At 39.9% G+C, this 20,370-nt stretch overlaps 1 protein-coding gene across 1 annotated transcript in view; it reads right to left on the reverse strand.

The window, feature by feature from the left end:
* Mamdc2 (MAM domain containing 2) overlaps positions 1-20,370 on the reverse strand; it is a 162,956-nt gene that overhangs the window by 78,670 nt on the left and 63,916 nt on the right. The window contains exons 3-5 of the mRNA XM_026389255.2: positions 8,540-8,811; positions 6,858-6,942; positions 3,785-3,922 (exon numbers count right to left, since the gene is read on the reverse strand). Coding sequence (XP_026245040.2) covers positions 3,785-3,922; positions 6,858-6,942; positions 8,540-8,811 — 495 coding nt within the window. The remainder of the gene's footprint in view (positions 1-3,784; positions 3,923-6,857; positions 6,943-8,539; positions 8,812-20,370) is intronic.

Genomic DNA, 20,370 nt, shown 5'->3' on the forward strand with positions numbered 1-20,370 from the left:
GGTTGGTGACTATTTTCACATCACTAAAGTATGCAAGAATGCCTGAAATATATAAACTGAATTATCAATGAAGAAGCCTCTTTCGGGTGTCCAGGCTCTGCTTGGCCTGACTATGCAATCCTGTGGGCAGCAGAAAGGGCAATGGGAGCTCTCTTTAGGGTTCTTCCCTTCAGCCCTAGGATCAGCTGCTTCTTTTCCCCTCAAAATTGACATTAGGGGACTGAGCAATGCCAGTAGGCATAGTCACCTGCCTTTGGGAGGTGCTTTAAAATAGCCAAGGAAGAAAAGATGGGAAAATGAAGAGGGGGAGGAGGAATGGAGAGAGGGAGCAAGAGATGGAGATAGAGGCAAGTTCAGTGGAGGGGTGACAGTCCCCTACCAGCAAGTCTTCGTGCTCCTCAGGGATGAGAATGCCACTATGCTTTCTGATCAAGATATTAGAAAAGGGGCTGGGGATGTGGCTCAAGCGGTAGCGAGCTCACCTGGCATGCGTGTGGCCTGGGTTCGATCCTCAGCACCACATACAAACAAAGATGTTGTGTCCGCCAAAAAATAAAAAATAAATATTAAAAATTTTTTTTTCTCTCTCTCTCTCTTTAAAAAAAAAAGATATTAGAAAAGCCAGATCCTCTTTTTCTCACCCCTTATTCCCTTTAGTTCTTTTTTTCCTAATGTCAAGTGCAATGTGCTTATAGGTATTCAGGAGAGATGGAATACAATTTTGAAATAGATCTCAGTGGGTGGTGAATTTGGGGATTTTGATGTATATAGCATTAGGCAAAGAGGAAAGAGTAAAATTCTAGAACTCAAAAGCATCTTGGAGAACACTGAATTCAACTGCCTCATTTGCAAACAGGCTGTTGGAGACCAAGAAATCAAGGGATTGCTCAAGGTCATACAGTGCTCTAACGGACTAGGCCTGGAGCACAAGCACTCTGACTCCCAGCCTAGTGTGCTTTCTGTATCCCTCATTGACACAAATATGACCAGAATGTTCTGTGGTCAGAAAATAAGCACTAGGACTATTAAATTCTTTAAAGGATGGATTGTATTCAGGTCATAGAGTCAAATGGATGATTTGACACTAGACAGTTGGTCTGTTGTTTCTCCCAAGAAATACATATTTATTCTGAGCTGGGAGAAGGATTGAGGATTAAAAAATGGTGCATTGAATAAGTAATCACTAAGCCAATGCATTGGTCATCCAGAGGGTTTGACTTAGGACCTAATCTTTAAGTAAGTAATTTGTGAAAGGTCTCGAACACATCCCTGTTATTTGAACTTGCACTTTTGTGTAGCTGTGATAACAAAATGAAAAACGATTCCAATCTTAATCTACTCATTTTTTCAAGATCCTTTCCACTCCTTGTACTAGACTCTTAAGATATGACAGAAAAACAATATCAAAACAGGGCTATTTCCATACATGAAGAAAAAGTCATCTGAAAAAGAAAAGCTTTTTCAGAACTGTGAGAAGTGTTAGTTGCTTTTTTCCTTTAGACATAGGTTTGGAGGAGTGGCATTTTGCTACTTTGAGTTAACCTAACCATCATACAGATTTGTGGACCACTCTGCCATGATGTAAAATCCTTTTACAGATTATCCTTTACACAGAACACTCATTTATATCCTGGCAAGGGCCACAGACAGAGATGGGCTGTGTGTCCTTAGGGCCAAAGTATGGACTACACATAGGAAAACCCAAGCTTTTGTCATTGTTTCAAAAGTGCTAAATGTTATTTTTAAAAGTAAGAAGTAAAACATTTTTCCTTTTATCTCAGTGCCTTATATGAGTGACCCTAGCCATATCTAAAGAAACAGTTTCTGGGGCACTCTTTTGAAATCTTGTTCTGGGTGTTTGTCTTCTGCCTTCTGAGACAACCACCTTCAGGTTGATTTGCCTAAATATACCTAAAACAGTGGAGATCTCTCCTCTGTTCAGACCTCCAATTGTCAATAGAATGAAGGTGAAATTCCCTTCCTGGCATTCAAGGCCTTTTAGAATTTGCCCCTACACTGCTTTCTCAGTCTTTTCTTTCTCCCGTTTATTCCTTGTAGTTGACATTACCGTTGTTGCTTCTGCAAGCTCGTCTCTGCCTGTCAAAATCACACCCACCCTTCAAATGCAGTTTACTTCCATATCATGACTTAGATGCCATCCAAGCAGTGAGGGGTTTACCTCTGTATTCTAGCACCTCTCTTTTTTTGGTAGGGGGAGAGGACCACTCTTACAGCACTGGACGTACAACCTGGCATTACATTCATTTGTGGTAGAACTCTCTTTCTCTTTCTTGAATGTATATTCCTGGCAGGTGGGAAGATGCCTGGAAAACCAGCATTTTGTCATTTTCCTAATAGTACTAATAGTAAAGGTAAAATAAATGAAAATCTAGATCTAAAGTCAGGGTTGTCTTAAACAGACAATCCCTATAAGACTCCAGTATTTTTACATGGTTACTTACAAGTATTTGTTGTAAGAAGCCTAGAAGTTGGGGGTGGGAGAAGGAAACTTGTTAAATAAAGCTACAAAGTAGATATTGGTCAGTTTTTAAAATTAGCCCATATAGCGTCTTTTTTTTAAAGAAAATATTCATCAATTTTTAAAAATTTGAGAAATCTCACATAAAAATTCTTTCTTCCTGATGTCTTGAAAAATAAAAGGATCTGGCAACCTGGGCTTGCATCCTCTTTGCTCTTTAGTCCTCACCCGACCCACACATCACTTGTTATTATATCTTCCTGGATACTGAATCTGAAACTCTAGATATAAAGAAGGACTTAGAATGAAAGCAAAGAGAATAATAAGGAGGTCAAAATGAAGATTGTCCAGAGTCAAGGTAAGCTGCAGCATGGGAACCTTAGAAAAGAAGTTGGACACATGCTTAAAAATATTCAGATGTAAAAAGGAAATTCAGATTTTTAAAAAAAGGAAAAAATAATAAAAGAACAAACGCAGATGAAGAGATTCTACAGTGACTGAGAGAAAACAGAAAGGACCATAAAAATTTGTCATGTCTTCAGGCCTGGGCACATGCTGTTGTCATGAGCAATTTATTGGGGGGTGAGTAGATCACCTCGGTATTCAGATTGAAAATGCCACTGTTCACAGCAGAACCAAAATTCCTGTTCTTGCTTTGGTTGAAAAGCCAACCACCAGAATCTTCTCACTTTTTTGGAGAAGACCTTAGAGTTGAGGATGGAAATTTCTGGCAACTGAAGGGAAACTTAAACTCTTCCAAGGTTTACCAGGGTCCAGGGGAGAGCAGTGATAACCCACAAAAATAAACCCTTGTCCTGATCCAGTCCTCTGATGATCATCTCAGCGTACTTAGCCACCAGGGGGCCCTGTTGCACACCACATTCAGCATTAATCACCAGTATTGGCTCACCTCACAGCCATTTGGGAAGTTCTTTCATCCTTCTATCTATTTTTAGTGAAAAGGAATTATTTCAACCCTGGGATTATTTCAACCCTTATCTTTAAAAAACGAGGACTGTTAAACAACAAATAGATAATAAAGTAAAACATAATGGAAATGAAAAAATAGCAAGAGCAGGTCACCATGAAGAAAAAACTCATTTCACTAGGGAGGGCTTTTTGTTAATTGTGGAGCCCATGCCGACAGATGGTCTCTCTCTAACTCTGTATTCTACCCTACTCTTCCATCAGGGGACCCAGTACCTAGTCTGCTGATAGAAGCCAGAGTCAGGTCAATGCAGTGGGTGGGAAGAGATGGCAGAAAAATTCACCCTGGGAAAAGGACTCCATATTTCTCCTGCTCACCCAGTTCATTCTTGAAGGTGTGATCCTGTGGGAGAATGGAGTGGGAGTTCCGAATAGTTCCACCTCCAACAAACCAGTTCACGTTGGGATTCCAGCGATTCACAAAGCCACAGAGATGATTTTCTTCAAAGTCACACTCTGGTCAAAGAGAAATGAAAACATGAGTCATGGACACATTGTCATACTTGGGCATGCCCATACTGCAGCGTTGGCCTGATACATTCCTCTGCTCCCTGGAACATTTGTACCAGGACTCCATGACAATATTAGCCAAGAAGCAAGAACTTGCAGTGAATGAAGATTCTGACTCATCCCTGCCACTTTGAATTGTGGACCTTTCATCTACTAGCTAGGGGGTTTGCTGAGTGACCTCTCTTAGCCTGTTTCTCCACATGTGAACTGGGGAAAATGTCCCCACCACATAGGCTTGTTGTAAGTGTGGCCAGTGCTGGGCATAAGCTGGCCATTTTTGTCAGTCATCTCTGTTAATTAAATAAAATAATTAATTCATTGGCCCCAGGGTTTGAACCTAAGACCCTTCAGCATGTACTCTACCACCGGGTCTACCCCAAGCTCCAGTCATATCTATTTTAATGAATATTTAGGGTTCTGCTCTCAGCTCCAGAAATTTTGTTCATCACCCTTTCTGAATCTGGTGGCCTAGCCCTCTATCCCGTTCTCTACTGATGGTGAACAAAATGCCCAGAACTGAGGGGCATGTTTCCTAGATGCTAAAATCCCCTGCTTTTCTTATTACTAAGAACACAGTCAGGATAGGCAGGGCAGGCATATTCTAGGTTCTGGGCCCCTTCTGCAGCTCCTGAGTGGAGAAGAGAAAGAAAATAAAGAGATCCCTTTAAGTAGCATTCATATGTTTACTATAAATTGTTTCCAATGGACAGACTCCTCCAGTGGGAACAAGAAATTCATAGACAAGTGCCTGTATATGCCCTAATAATCCTGCAATTAAAAATATGAAGCATGATTGTGTTGGCCAACCCCCACGGCCTCTCCAGACCCACCCTGCCCTTCTCCACCTGCTCTACTCTGCAGAGGCTGACCTATTTGGACTATATCAATGGGTTCCCGTGCTTCCCAGCTTCCAGTTGGATTTGTCCAGTGGAGGATGGAAGGAGCATGACATCAGTGGTTTAGTCCCCTGGCTTTGTCCCTGCCAGGTGCCCATGATCCCTTTACTGAGGGCACAGCCATTGTCTAGTAGCCCTCACCATACAGCTTTTGTCTCCATGTTCCTGTTATTCCTTCTCCATTGCCCCCACAGACCTAAATAGGAAAGCAGCCCCTGAGCTACCCAAGTTACTAGTCCCAGGTCAAAGAGTGATCCTTCCTGGTTTCATTTACTATTCACACATCAGGGTCTCTTTGATGGACTCTCCTGATGAGGTTGAGTGTACCTGTTTCCACTTTTCTGCATGGATCCTAGCTTGTGTAGTTGTCAATGTGTTTTTAAATTAGCAAACATTTAAAAATTTTAAGATTTATTTTCAACTTTTCCATGGCACAGTCTGCTAACAAATGCCCAACACATAGACACTGTTATTAATCTCATTTACAGATGAGGAGCCAAGAGAAGAGGTACAAAGAGAGTGCCATAAAGTTTAATGAGATAAAATAGTGTCATTTCTTCTGTTAAAAAAAAAAAAACCAGAAGGCCACCAAATCATTTGAAGAAAAGCAACATACATTTCTTCTTGAGTGCCTAGCATTACACCAATGGCCTCATATTCATGATCTCATTTTTATCCCCATTTTACCAGTGATAAAAACAGAGGCTGAGGGTGCATTGAGTTGGAAAAACCAGCAGGTGGCGCTCCACAGGTGAGTCTGTCTGGTCTCTGTAGTCCAAGCCCCAGGCTGACTGGCAGGGGATGCTGCCTGGACGGAGGCTCAAGGAAAGGAGCCTGGAACTAAATATCTTCAGAAAGGACTCACTTTCCCAGTCTGTTTTCCTTCTGTTGCTTTAGAAATGTCATTTAAGTTTAAAATGGAGAAGTAGGAGACTTTGGGGGATTAGTGAAGTCTCCACTCCTTTCCCCTGCATGTTCAAAAAGACTTCGAGAACTATTGGTGCTGAAAAACCTCTCAGTTCTATGAATGTTTTCCTTTTGCACTGCTAAACCCCAATTTAAGACTTCAGCATGTCTCCTTTGTAAGGTCACAATTGCTTCCTCGGGGTTTTGCCAGCTCCAACAGGCTTTGCTTGTCTCCATCTCATTGTCTAAGTGGCAGCCAGAATCATGAACTGAAATCGCAGTTGCATACCTGTACCCTGCTGACTGACTTTTAGTGTCTCCTAACCAAATAATTTAGTGACTCCAAACTCCTTATCCAGAATCCAGACTCTTCCTTAATAAAATCCCTGAGCAGTACAGATTCTTACTTCAAACCAACTTCTCTGCCTCTGGCCTTTGCCTGGACATGCCCTGTCCTTTCTTCCCTAAGAGATCTGTCCAGAGACAGCTCTTTCCTTCCTCCCAGCACGGCCAAAGCATGGCTTGTCCTTTTCTGGATATGTTTATTATATAGAGATAGATTGTCCATGGCCAACAAATAAAAGGTAAGCAAACCTTAGGGCAGGGACTGTCCTCTCCTTGCATCCTCTCAGAATCTGGCATTTAAGAGGCTACCCAATGCTGTTCAAGTGGAATCTAAGTGGCCACCATGATTACTAAGATGTGGCACTGTGTGCCAAGACAGGAATGGAGGGAAGGAGGCATACAATGCCTGTTTTTCGGGGAAAGGCTACAAAAAGCAGAATTTACAGCAATACAGAATTATTTTTATTAGAATATGTTGAGGTTAGGGTGGCAATGCTGAGGTCACCCAGTTGCTGCCTCTACTTTTCTTTCATGAAACCAGCCAGTCCAGGCAAATGCTAATAAGCCTTCCTCTGCTGAAGACAGAGAAACAATGTGTAGCATTCAGGGAAACCTAACAGAATTTAAACCACTATGCAGTATGCAGCTTGGTCTTTAGATTGATCCAGTGCTTTCTGGCAACAGTAGATTTTAGAAAAAGATTTGTGTTCTGTTGCAATGAAAATGAAACTTACCGATACAGTAGCCAGTTGTCATCTTGATTTCAAAGAGTGCAATGCTGGTTGTGTTTCCCTGTCCTAGGATGCCTTCTATTAAAATCTGCACAACACATGGGGAAGAAGGGGAGTTAGACTTCAGAATATCATGTTCCCTGTTCAGTATTTCAGTTTTTCAGTTGTTAGTCAGGAGCTGTTCAGCAGTGCAAGGCAAACAGAATTGCTAGTCTTAGCTCTTTGCTGTTGGATATGAATCTCACGATGGACTTCATTAGAAGAGAGAGAGAGAGAGAGAGAGAGAGAGAGAGAGAGAGAGAGAGAGAGAGAGAAAACATATATATTCAGAACCTTGAGGTGGGCAAAGAATCAGCTGTTTTAATTTATCCCAACCACTATCTTCTCCAGTGCTTGTAGTAGCACCAATTGGTTGTAGATAGGACAGCTTGTGTTCTGGGGAAAATCCATTCTAAAAATAGAAATAGGGAGCAGAGGACCCAGGAAAAATTCCTTGGAGGAGAAATCTCTTGGAAGAGAAGGTGGGAAGCACAAATTTGACAGTGGTGAGAGATATCTCCATGAGACAGAGGACGCTCATACATCACTTCTAGTTTCTATACTGATGAAAAATCTTGAGTTTTTTTTTTTTTAAACCAGGATTAAACCCAGAGGAACTCAACCAGTGAGCCACATGCCACATCCCCAGCCCTTTTTATTTTTTATTTTGAGACAGGGTCTCACTAAGTTGCTTAGGGTCTCCACTAAACTTGAGAATTTTATACAAAGAGAAAATAGAAGCAAGAAAATTTAGTGAATGATTTTCAGGAATGTTACAGTTCATGTTTGGTCCTGCTTCTGAAGGTAATTGCTTTTTCTTCTGTGGTTTTAACCTGGTATTTTGCAAGTATGTGGTAGATCTGGGATTTGATAACTTTGGGAGCATGGTATGAAATAGGAAACTGGACCCCTCAGTATTGACTCCTTCTTTCAATACTGCCTGGTGGGAAGGAACTCCAAGCAGACAGAGATATGGGGGTACAGTACTTCAAAACTTTTCAAAGAAAAGGAAGGATAGCATTGGAAAGTGAAAGGCAGATTAGGAATGAAAAACATTTTCATGAAGGCTTCATTGTGTCCTCGGTGATTCACTGACTACCACACTTCATGGCCAAGTGTGTCAGATTCCCCTCTCCTTCCTGACTCCAGTCCACACCTGACTATATGCCTTCCTTTTCCAGAACTTCATATGGAACAATTTTCTTCTTTGAAAAGGAAACAGAACATGACTTGTAAATATCTTTCTTTTAAAGTGCTTTCATTTTTCCTTTTATCATGGTTAATGTCTTATTCAAATTTGTAGCAACTTCACCTCTGGGAAGATAACATAAATATATACCATATACAATTTAGAAGGATGAAACAAAAATGACAAGAACTAAGAATACTCCCTAAAGCCTACTGGAAAAAAATCTGTTTATTGAAGAGGTTAGCTTAGACACCATTTAGTTCTCATAGAAGTCTCATTTAAATAAATGGGAGGAAATCTGGAAAGAAGCTCTCTTAAGGAATAAAGAAAATATTAGTTTACATAACTACTAATCTTCCATGCTATAACTAGCCTCAATGGCAGAAGTTTTATAAAGATCTCATTAGGATAAAGTATATATCATAATCCCCAAATCTTCCCCCTAAATGCCACTCACCTTGAATTTCTTGGAACTGTTTGGCAAATCCAGGCTGGCTATGAGCCAGCTGTCTGAAGGTTTCTTAGCTGACCAAAGCAAGCGGTCAAAGCTTTCATCCTCGAATCTCACATAGAGGTTCAGCTGGCTGGGATGTGATGGAGGCCCTGGAGCCGCGGTTATCTGGTAGACCAAGCGGAGACAGCTCCACTCCTCTGCCTGTAAGTCAGAGCTGAGCAGCACAGCTTTCTCTCCCTCCTTGGCAAAGGAGGCATCCACATATACATAATGGCCTGGGAAGAGAGAGGAAGACAGGCGAGGGATCAATCTTCTGTTTGCAATTTGGAAATAGACCCAACTGCTGTCCAGTAAATCTGTGGACAGATAGAGCCCGCAGATAGATGCGTTTTGTCGGTTCTCTGGGAGTGCCCTGAACACAGGATCTGTGTCTGGCCTCTCGGGAAAACAACTAGATAGTCTGGCAACACTGAGGCCACTTTCTCCCAAGACGACACCAGGCTGGAGCTTCCTGGTCTGCCTTTTCAGGGGTGGCGTATGCTCTTCATTTTGCCCTCATTCCTATCACTTCCTATTAACTCCTGATGCTGAGGTCAAGTGCCTGTTGCCTTTCACGATTTCATACCACATCCACTTAGCTCCTTGTGTTCACCTCCTCGGTTTCCATATGCTGTGAATGTGCAGGCTAAAGGGACATGAAGTCCTGAGGAGCAGAAGCAGGTGGAACCTCTGAGACTGGAGTTAGAATAACTTGGTGGACTCCGCCTGCTGCTTCCATAGCGCTCTTCACCCTTCATGACTTAGTTTGCATTTAACTTGAATCATTATAGCAGACTAAAATGATTTGATAACCTCAACCTGGGTCTTGCGACCTTGGAAGGAAAAAATTCAGTGTAAGACATATATATATATATATATATATATATATATATATATGTGTGTGTGTGTGTGTGTGTGTGTGTGTGTGATGTTATATCATGTGTTAACATGTTATTATTATATATGTAATTAATAGAATAATAAATATGTAACTTAATAGATAACTATTATATTATGTGTTAATGTTATTAATATACATATATAGGGGACAAAGGAGAGGGGTATGACTCCCATTCTTCATATTTCTCTCCTCTGTCCCCTCTTTCCCTCACCCTTCCTCATCTTTCCCCTTTTCTTCCTCTTTTCTGTCTTCCTCCCCTTCCCCTGTCCTTCTTTCCCACTTTCTCTCTCTCTGTTCCTTTTTCCTTCTTCTTCTTCTCTTCCTCTGTCCTCCTGGCATTTTTAAGTGACAGCTTGCTAACTGCCCCAGGATACGGAACAGTATTCCTATGAAGGGGGGAAGAAGGGCATTGAAGGCTCACTTGTGTCGTCCAGTCCCCACTCTGGCCACCTGGCTTCCTATACCAGTGATGCTGTTGTCTGTGGGTCTTTGGGGATCCCCTGCCTTTCTGGTGTGCAGACTCTCATGTTTGCTCAGAGATTCCCCCATTTGTGGCCAGCATTCAGCATGCTGTGCTGTTTTCTACCCTGTGGCTGCCCCCCGCCCCCAAACTAAACTCTTATTAGAAAGGCCCTGAAATGCTTCTTTATTTCGGTGTTCTTCAGCCCCTCCTCCCGTGCCCCAGGTGCTGTTCCCAGCCAGGCTCCCTGCTTCTGTGGCCAGTACTGACAAGCCACAGCAGCTTGGTGGATGATCTGCCTCATGTGCAGGACACAGTTAGGGCTGTGTCTTCAGGGAGTCTTGCTTGCCAGGAGGAAGTGCTCCAAGATGGAGTCTATCTCCAGCTTGCCACCTTCTTAACATAGGAAACACCCTCTTGATGCAAATAGCAACAGCTTCTTGTGCCAACACAAGCACCCTCTGTGGAGAAATTTAGTCCTTGCAGCCATTGCAACCACTACTGCCTCCTGTATGCAATGAACCCTTGCTAGGAACCAGGTGCTATTCTAAGTGTGTCCTACACATTTATGAACAGGGGGGCTGTTGAGTTTTAAAGTACCAAGTCAGGGATTTTTTAAAAAAATAAATGGCTTCATTGTGACATGAAGGAGTGCATAAGTGCCACCCCCCCTTTCCCCACTCTTTGCAAAAGAGGCCAGGAAGCAAAGAGAAAGAGAAAGGGGCTGGGGTTCCAATACACCCCCCAAGAGCACACTCCCAGTTACCCACTTACTCCACCCCTCCAACAGTGCCACCAGCTAGGGACCAAGCCTTCAACACATGAACATTTCAAGGACATTCCAAATTCAAACTATAACATGCTCCTTTCTTCTTTTCCCCATTTGGAAAGGAAGCAAATCCTTTTGAAGCAGTGATTCTCAAACCTGAGCTTGGAGTCAGTTGGAGGATTTGTTCAAATACAACTTGCTGTCTCTCCCCAACCCCTGTGCTTTCTATCCAGAAGGTTCGGGTGGTACTGCATTTCTCACTGATAGAATTTTTGAGAAGTGCCAGGTGATGCTGAAGTGTTGATATGGGAACCACAGTTTGAAAACCACTGACTTAGAATATCTTAGACAGAAACAGGGCTCATTTTCTAGGCACCTCTTATCTATCAAAGAAAGTGAAGGCATATAAAGGAGGGAGAGAATGATTCTATTTAAAGATAAAACTCAAACAAAACATACACAAAAGTGTTTATAGCAGGTTTATAAAACCCATCTATTGGTGATTATCTGAACTTTTTAGTGAGTGGCATTAAAAAATTTTTGTCTCTACATTGTGTTTTACTATAAGCATATGCTAATGATCTCTTACCAAAAGACTTCGCAGTCATCAAAAATACAAACAATAATAAATGATGGAAAATATGTGGAGAAAAAGGAATATTTTTACATTGCTGGTGGGATTGTAAATTAGTACGACCACTGTGGAAATCAGCATGGAGTTTCTTTGAAAAACTAGGAATGGAATCACCATATGACCCAGTTGTACAACTCCTTGGTATTTATCCTGAGGAATTAAAGGCATCTTACTACAGTGATACATGCATACCCATGTTTACAGCATACAATTCACAACAGCCAATCATCTTGCCAGAATGAGTTAATAAGGTTTTCTTCATGAAATATTTCATTTATTTCATCCTAATGACATTGACACTTGGAAGTTAATTTTAGACATAATTCATATGCTATAAATTCACTCTTTTCATAGAATCCAGTGGTTTTTAGTATAAACAAAATTGTGCGATCATCTTCACAATCTATTTCCAGAACATTTTTATCACTTCAAAACAAACCCTATATTCATTAGTAAGCAATCCTCGTTCTTTCTCTTCCCTGCAACTAGAAACCACCAATTTACTTTTTCTTTGTGAATTTGCTATTCTGGAAATTTCATGTAAATAGAATAATAAAATATGTGTTCCTTTTTGGCTGGTTTCTTTCACTTAGAAAGTTTTCAACATTTATCTATGTCACATCATGTATCAGAATTTTAGTCCTTTTTCCCATCCCTGCTCCATGGTACCTGAGGATTGAACCCAGGGCCTTTACCCTAGGTAAAAGCTCTACCACTGAGCTACATCCACAGCCCTCATAATTTCATTTTTTTGAGACTTAAAAACATTCTACTTTTTTAGATATTGTAATTTATCCATTTGGGTGATGATGGACATTTTGGGTTGTTCCATCTTTTGGCTATTATGAATATTAATATGTGACACAAGTTTTTAGTCATTTGCCTAGGAGTGGACTTGTTAGGTCATGAAGTAACTCTGTGACCTTTCTCAGATGGTGACACCACTGATAATCCTCCAGCAATGTTTCAGTGTTCACAATTCTCCACATGTTCACCCACACTTTTCCACCTCATTCTATTGTCATTCTGGTAGATGTAAAGTGGTATCTAATCATATTTTTTATTTGCATTTCTCTAATGACTAATAATGTAGAACATCTTTTATGTGCTTACTGAACATTTGTTTATTTCCTTTGGGGAAGGGTTTATTCAGATCGTTTGTCTGTTTTTAGAACTGGGTTGTTTCTGTATTGTTGAGTTATAAGAAGTTTTATATACTCTGGACATTAGATTTTATCACACATACAATGTACTACTGTTTCTCCCATTCCACAGTTTGTCTTTTCACCTTCTTAATTGTGTACTTTGAAATACAAAATTTTTTTAAATCATGATGAAGTTCAATTTTTTGACTTTACTTTTCTGACTTTACTTGTTTTTTTTTACTTTTGGTGTCATACCTAAGAAACTATTTTCTAATTTAAGATTATGAAAGTTAACATCTATGTTTTCTTCTAGGAGTTTTATAGTTTTAGCTTTTACATTTAGGTCCTTGATCTACTGTGAATTAATTTTTTCCCATTGAATTGTTTTGAATTGAGCACAGGTAAAGGGTTTGTTTCTGGAATCTCACTTCTATCTATCCCTGTGCTAGTACCACATAGTCTTGTACTCTAACTTTATAGCAAGTTTTGAAATTGGGATGAATTGATTTTTCATTCTTTTTCAAGATTTTTTTGACTATTCTAACCCTCCTGTCCTTCTTTGTGAATTTAAAACTCAGGATGGAAATAAGTTAAGTTACAATACCACAAAGCTCCCTGTTTTTGCTGATCCTCAATTGTTTCTTGACTACAAACTCCTGAGTTTTACAAGCCTTTTGTTAATTTTCAGAGTTCTTTAAGAGTTACCTTCACTGTTTTTGCCTGGGTTCTCATTGTGTTCATGGGGGAAGATTTTCTGAGGTTCTTACTAAGCCAAACTGCTGACCATCATTCTCTGTCTCCATCTTTTTTTAACCAATGAGAATGGAAAACAAATGCTTCTGAGACGTTAAAGTCAGCACAAATAAATAAGAAAAGGCAACAAATGGTTGGAATCACATGGGGATTGGGTGGGTGATAGGACACATGTGGCCAAAGGCCTGGGGAGATTTACTAACCACAGTGTTGGAGACATGAAGTAAGGAAGAGAAGGAAGGATCCACTTCAGATACTGCTGCTTAGTCAATCTCAAATGATTTATGAGGCATTTACTGAAAATGATAAAATCCTTAAGGTGTCAGAAAAGAACCATAAAACTCTAAGCATATATATATTTTAAAGTGAGTCAGCAATTAAAAACAACAGTTAAACCATCTGACTCAGAAAAGACAGAATCCATGTGCCCCAGGGTCAGGTGCAGGCATCAGAAAAATCTTTTCTGCTTCAGTGAAGGCAAGACAGGAAGAACTCAGTTGTGAGGTCATACTCAATTGCAAGCCACATCTATACTGCCACAGGCTAATACCCAAGTCCAAATCCCAGGCCACCACTGTGCAAGGTCCTGAGAGCATGGATCACAGGGACTTGGCCTGTCTGAAATTGTACTAGCTCAAGAATATACAGTGGCCCCACCTCTCCATGGTTCCCCTTGTCATGGTTTCAGTTCCCTGTAGTCAACCACAGTCTGAAAATATGAAAACTCCAGAAATAAACAATTCATAAATTTTAAATTGGATGGCCATCCAGCAGCGATAAAATTTCATGTTGTCCCACTCCATCCCACCCAGGGCATGAATCATCCCCTTGGACAGTGGAACCATGCTATATTTCAGTTTACCCACTAGTCATTCCCTAGCTGTCTTGGATATCACAGTGACTCTTGTGGTATCACGGTGCCTGCATTCAGGCAATTCTAGTTTTACTTAATAATAGCCCTGAAATGCAAGAGTAGTGATGTGGCAATTTTATTACAGTATATTGCTATAATTTTTCTATTCTAGTATTCGTTACTGTCATTAATCTCACTTATGTCTAATTTGTACACTAAACTTTACCTCGGGCATGTGTGTATTAGAGAAAACACTATATGTAGGGTTTGGGACTACCTATGGTTTCAGGTGTCCATTAGGGGTACTGGACTATATCCCCCATGAATAAAGGGGACTACTGCATGGTCCTTCAGGTCTGATGGTCATTATGGAGTGACTTGGGCTGCAGTACATCCCACCCAAGATTTGCAATGTATAACTTAGGCTTAAGAGTTCATCATGTTCAAACTGAGAAGCTTCTTCTCAGCAAAAGACACTATCATTGAGGTGAAAATAGAGCCTACAGTATGGGAGCAAATTTTTTCCACACACACATCAGATAGAGCACTAATCTCCCAGGCATATAAACAACTCAAAAAACTTAATCCAAAAAAAAAAAAACCCCAAAAACAAAAAACAAAAAAACAAAAAACCAAACAACCCAATCAAAAAAATGGGCTAAGGAACTGAACAGACACTTCTCAGAAGAAGATATACAAGTGGTCAACAAATATATGAAAAAATGTTCAACATCTTTAGCAAGTAGAGAAATACAAATTAAAACTACACTAGATTTCATCTCAGTCTAGTCGGAATGGCAATTATCAAGAATACAAGTAACAGTAAATGTTGGCAAGGATATGGGGGAAAAGGTATACTTATACATTGCTGGTGGAAATGCAAATTGTTGCAAACACTTTGGGAAGCAGTGTGGAGGTTCCTCAGAAAACCTGGAATGGAACCACCATTTACCCAGCCATCCCACTCCTCGGTCTATCCCCAAAGGACTTAAAATCAGCATACTATAGTGACATAGCCACATCAATGTTTATAGCAGCTGAATTCATAATAGCTAATCAATAGATGAATGGATAAAGAAACTGGTATATATATACACAATGAAATATTACTCAGCATTAAAAGAGAACAAAATTATGGCATTTTCAGGTAAATGGATGGAGCTGGAGAATATCATGCTAAGCAGAGTAAGTCAACTCCAAAAAACTAAAGGTTGAATGTTTTCTCTGATGAGTGGATGCTGATCTATAACGGGGGTGGGCATGGGAAGAATGGAGGAACTTTAGATTGGGCAAAGGAGAGGGAGGGAGCACGGGGGCAGGAAAGATTGTGTAATGAGATGGACTTCATTACCGTAGGTACATGTATGATTGCACAAAGGGTGCACTACTACATCATGTACAACCAGAGAATTTAAATGTTTGGCTTCATTTGTGTACGATGAATTGAAATGCATTCTGTTGTCATGTACAACTAAGGAGAACAAATTTTAAAAAATTATGTTTATGATTTTGAAAGAAGAAATGAAACCAATATATGATTGCTAAAAAAACGACTTAATCATGCACATACTAACTACTTCATCAGTTTCTTTATCTGTAAAGTGGGCAAAATAAGAGAATGGAACCCCATTACACATATATTAAGTATTTGGAAAATCACTGAATACACTAAGAAAAAAAAATAAAATAACCCAACCACTCTTACATACATACACACATACATGTAGTTCTCATGTGAAGAGCCACTAATTTTCAAACAAAGTAAATATTTCTACCCAGAAAGGAAATTTGGCTGTATTCTGCGTAAAATTGATATAATATACAGAAAATAATGTACACTGTACTCTATGCATAATTTAAGGAACTTTCAAGGGCAATTTTGGCAGTAATTTTCACCTTCTGTGATGACTTCAGAAAGTAAAATTCAACAGAGACATAACTTTATATCTACCAGGTGGTTGTGAGAACTTGACGGAGCAATGTTACATAAATAACATGGTTTGTGAATTGTAATTGTAAATTATTTCTGTTATCATCACGGGGAGGAGTCCTTTAGTTTCAGAGAGTGAGAAGCTTACATTTGCTCAGGTAGTAGATCAGCAGCACGTTGTCAATGCTGATGTGAGAGCAGTGTTCACTCAGATCACTTCAGGATATTTTGATGTTAAAACCTATACCATTGTCCTTTTCGTGTGAGGCCCCTCCTGGCTGCCCATCTCCAGCAGCTCCCCTTCTCACAGCTAAGCATCCTGGTTCTCACCAAGGATCATCTACAGTGGAATCTAGAAAATTTACTACTGGTATGATTCTGGCTGAACTCTTATAACCCAGGTCTGACAGCAGTGCCTGCATCTCTTGTTTACTTCTTAGGACTCTGCACAGCTAAGACAAGGGCTCCACCTGCCTTCTTTCTGACAGCTTCCTTCCCAGGGTTGACATCCAGCCCCTGCACTCAGGCTGGGGTCTACTCTCTCCTGATTTCCTGTACACCTACTCTGGATGGGGTCCTGCCTGTGGAAGAACATGATGGAATGGTCAGGTACGGCTCTCACCATCCCTATTTTGTTTCAAATTCTGGTCACTTAGGTCAAGTTGGTTATATTATCTGAAGCTCACTTTCTTCATTGGTAAAATGGGATGCTAAATTACCAACTTTGTAGAATTTTAAAGAAGATTGAATAAATAGAGAAGTTAGCACACTGCCAAGCTCTTAATACATGTTGGCTCTTCTATTTTCAAATATCACATCAGCATACTCTTTCTTCTTCTTTTAGTGATTTATTTTTTCCCTTACTTTTAATTGGTGAGTCATAATTCTACATAACAGTAGAATTCATGGTTACATATTTATACATGCACACAGTATAATAATATAATTTGGCCAATAGATTTCCCCAGTATTTCCCCTTTCTCCTCCCTCTACCCTTTCCTCTACTCTTCTGGTCTCCCTTCAATTTTCATGAGACCCTTCCTACCTTTCTTTTTCTTTTGCCTCTCTAGCTTCCACATATGAGGAAAACATATGACATTTGACCTTTTGAGTTTGGCTTATTTGACTTAATATAATGTTCTCAAGTTCCATCCATTTCCTGGCAAATGACATAATTTCATTCTTCCTTAAGGCTGAATAAAACTCCATTATGTGCACATATCACATTTTTAACATTTTTTAAATCCATTCATCTACTGATGGACCCTTAGACTGGTTCCATAGTCTATTGTGAATTATGCCAGCAAGTTCTTTAGATGGTTAGCCCATCTCATATTGGACCCACTTCATGTTATCCTTTCTACCTGCTGCCATTGCTTTACCCTTCTGAAACCAACTTCTTCCACTGTATGGAAGATGGCCCTCTGCAGCCTAGATCCATTCTCCCTAGTGCTTGCTCTCTCTACTTGGTGTGGGCACATCTTTTTAGATCACAGCCTCTTCTGGTCTTCCTATCCCATTGCCCAACTAACTATGATCTACGTTATGACAGTCCTCTCTGGGATGTACTAGCTGATAAAAGCAGCCTGGACAGTAATGCCTATAAAGCAAAGCTTCTAGAAAACATTTTTAAAGTTTCTGCAAAGAGCTAGATTGTTATTGTGGAAAGAGAATGTCTCCATGGAAATGTATCCTCAATTATGTATAAGCCATCAGCTTACATTTTGTAGAAGTCCTGCTTTCTCTGCACATCAAAGGCTTTTAAAAAATTAAAAATTCAAATTTCTGATTATGTAGAGTTAAATTTCTGGATACACATAGAAAATGCAATGAGTGTAGGAATTCTCAAAAATATTCGACTGTGTTTTTAGAAAGTAAATGGAAGAGCACTCTTTAAATGTAAAATATACTTTATTAAGTCTTTGGGGGATTGTTACTGTGTGATTCTTTTCTCAATTAGATTCACAATTATTAATAAATCTACTGATTACTTCTAGCAAAAAAGTTCAGTTTTGCCAGGCATGGTGGTGGCACATGCCTATAATCCCAGTGGCTTGGAGGCTGAGGCAGAGGATGGTGAGTTCAAAGCCAGCCTCAGCAATTGATCTATAGTAGCACATTTCCCCTCCATACTACAAAAGTTGTTAACAAATTGATGGTATAAATTAGAATCAAAGAATACAGAATAAGATAATTGCACCTGCACTTTGGTTGTCAGAGAGATCCCCTAAGTGAGGCCCTAAGAAATTCAGTGAGACCCTGTTTCTAAATAAAATACAAAAAAGGGCTGAGGATGTGGCTCAGTGCCTCTGGGTGTAATCCCTGGTGTGTGTGTGTGTGTGTGTGTGTGTGTGTGTGTGTGTGTATGTGTGTGTGTGTGTGTGTGTGTGTGTGTATATATATATATATATATATATATATATATATATATATATATATAAAGTTCAGTTCTGAAAGTATATAAGAAAAACCACAAATCCTATGGGTTTCATAATCTCAAGTTCTACTTGAAATTTTAAATTTTGCTATTATACTATGTCATTTATTTAACAAATTTCTAACTATGAAATTCATTTTAATCACACAAAAATAACCATAGCTTTCATTTCATCTCAAATCATCTGTTATGAAACAAAGATTCAAAGGGAACCAACATTCATTTTGCTCCAGACAGAAGATTCATGACATATTCTTGTCTCTTATTCCTGTCAAGTGATCCCATGAGGTGGAAATCACAACTCTACAAATAAGAAAAATAAATTCACACAAAAAGTAATTCACTGGTTCAAGGTCACAGTTAGATAAACAAGATCCAGCTCTAAGTACATACTTTTCCCTTGCACCATGATTATCTTAAAATATTTCCTTGTCTGTCTCCTCTATTAATTTATATTTTCATAATCATATTCATCTTCCTATAGCAGAAAAACAAGTTTTTTCCTTTCCTTACAGAAGGATCCCCAAGGGATGGATGCTTCTATATGGAAGCTGACTTGGGCTCTTTACCAATACCATTCCTGCTGATAGCACAACCACCAGATTAACTTTTCTATCACATCTTCTCAAATATAAAAGGGTTTCAAGCATGACAAGCTTTCTAAAATTAGGGCATGTCTTAAAATTGATCTATAGTAGCACATTTCCCCTCCACACTACAAAAGATGTTAACAAATCGATGGTATAACTTAGAATCAAAGGATACAGAATAGGATAATTGCACCTGCACTTTAGTTGTCAGAGAGATCCCATAGCCTTGGGCTTGGAGGACCCCAGTGACTATCCCTGTCAATCATGCTAGGGAGTGGGGCACCATGCAGATGGAAGGGTTGTGGAATCATTCAGCACAGGCCACCACCGACATCCAGGAAGCCCTAGTTATCAGCCTAATGTACCAGGCACCATCCAGAGTTTCAGCATGTCTTAATAAGCATTAACTATCTTGCCTTTAACATAAGGCACCACGTTTGCATCTTGTGGGTTATCTTTCCCACCAAGGATCTGGATATTAGCTGTGGGACAATATGGTGATCCACACTATCACATGTGGCTCCAAATACCCTCCTGGATTAGAGTTCTCGCCATAAGGTTTTTGCAAGGGCATTCCTTCTCAGTGAACAATGGCAGCTGCTGCTTCTTTCTTTCTTTCTTTCTTTCTTTTTTTTTTTTTGTTACTGGGGATTGAACTCAGGGGCACTCAACTACTGAACTGCATCTCCAGCCCTATTTTGTATTTTATTTAGAGACAGGGTCTTACTGAGTTGCCTAGCACCTCACTTTTGCTGGGACTGGCTTTGAACACTCAATCCTCCAGTCTCAGCCTCCTGAGCTGCTGGGAGGACAGGCATGTGCCACCAAGCCCTGCTGAACAAGTGGCTTCTTTTCCCCTCTTGTTGTCCCTAATAATGACACCAACTCAAGAAATGCCTCATTCCCATTCAATCAAAGTGCTTGAAACTCGTAGTTCTGGGTTAGTCCCCATATATAGGAAGATAAATGAGAGTTATATAAACTTAAATCTAAATACTCCTGTCAGTGTGCTAATGATGGGTTGATTTGTGGTACTTTATAGGTTGAAACCATTCCTGAAATGTGATGGGCAAAATGGTCTATAATTGGGAAGGAGTAGCCAGTCATTGCTGTCCTATTTTGGTCCCCAGTGGCAAGAAACCCCTCCTACAATGAACCCTTTTCAAGAACAGCAAAGAGGCTCTCATGTGGGGAAATTCAGTATAGCTTTAGCTTAAGGAAAAAGGAAAGCCTGTATTTAAAGAGCAGCATAAAATTATAATGTACAAATTTCTGTGTTAACCCAACACAGAGGGCTGCAGATGGGGTAAGCCCTCTCTCCAT

Source organism: Urocitellus parryii, chromosome 4, assembly GCF_045843805.1.
Source record: "Urocitellus parryii isolate mUroPar1 chromosome 4, mUroPar1.hap1, whole genome shotgun sequence".
Lineage (NCBI taxonomy): Eukaryota > Metazoa > Chordata > Mammalia > Rodentia > Sciuridae > Urocitellus > Urocitellus parryii.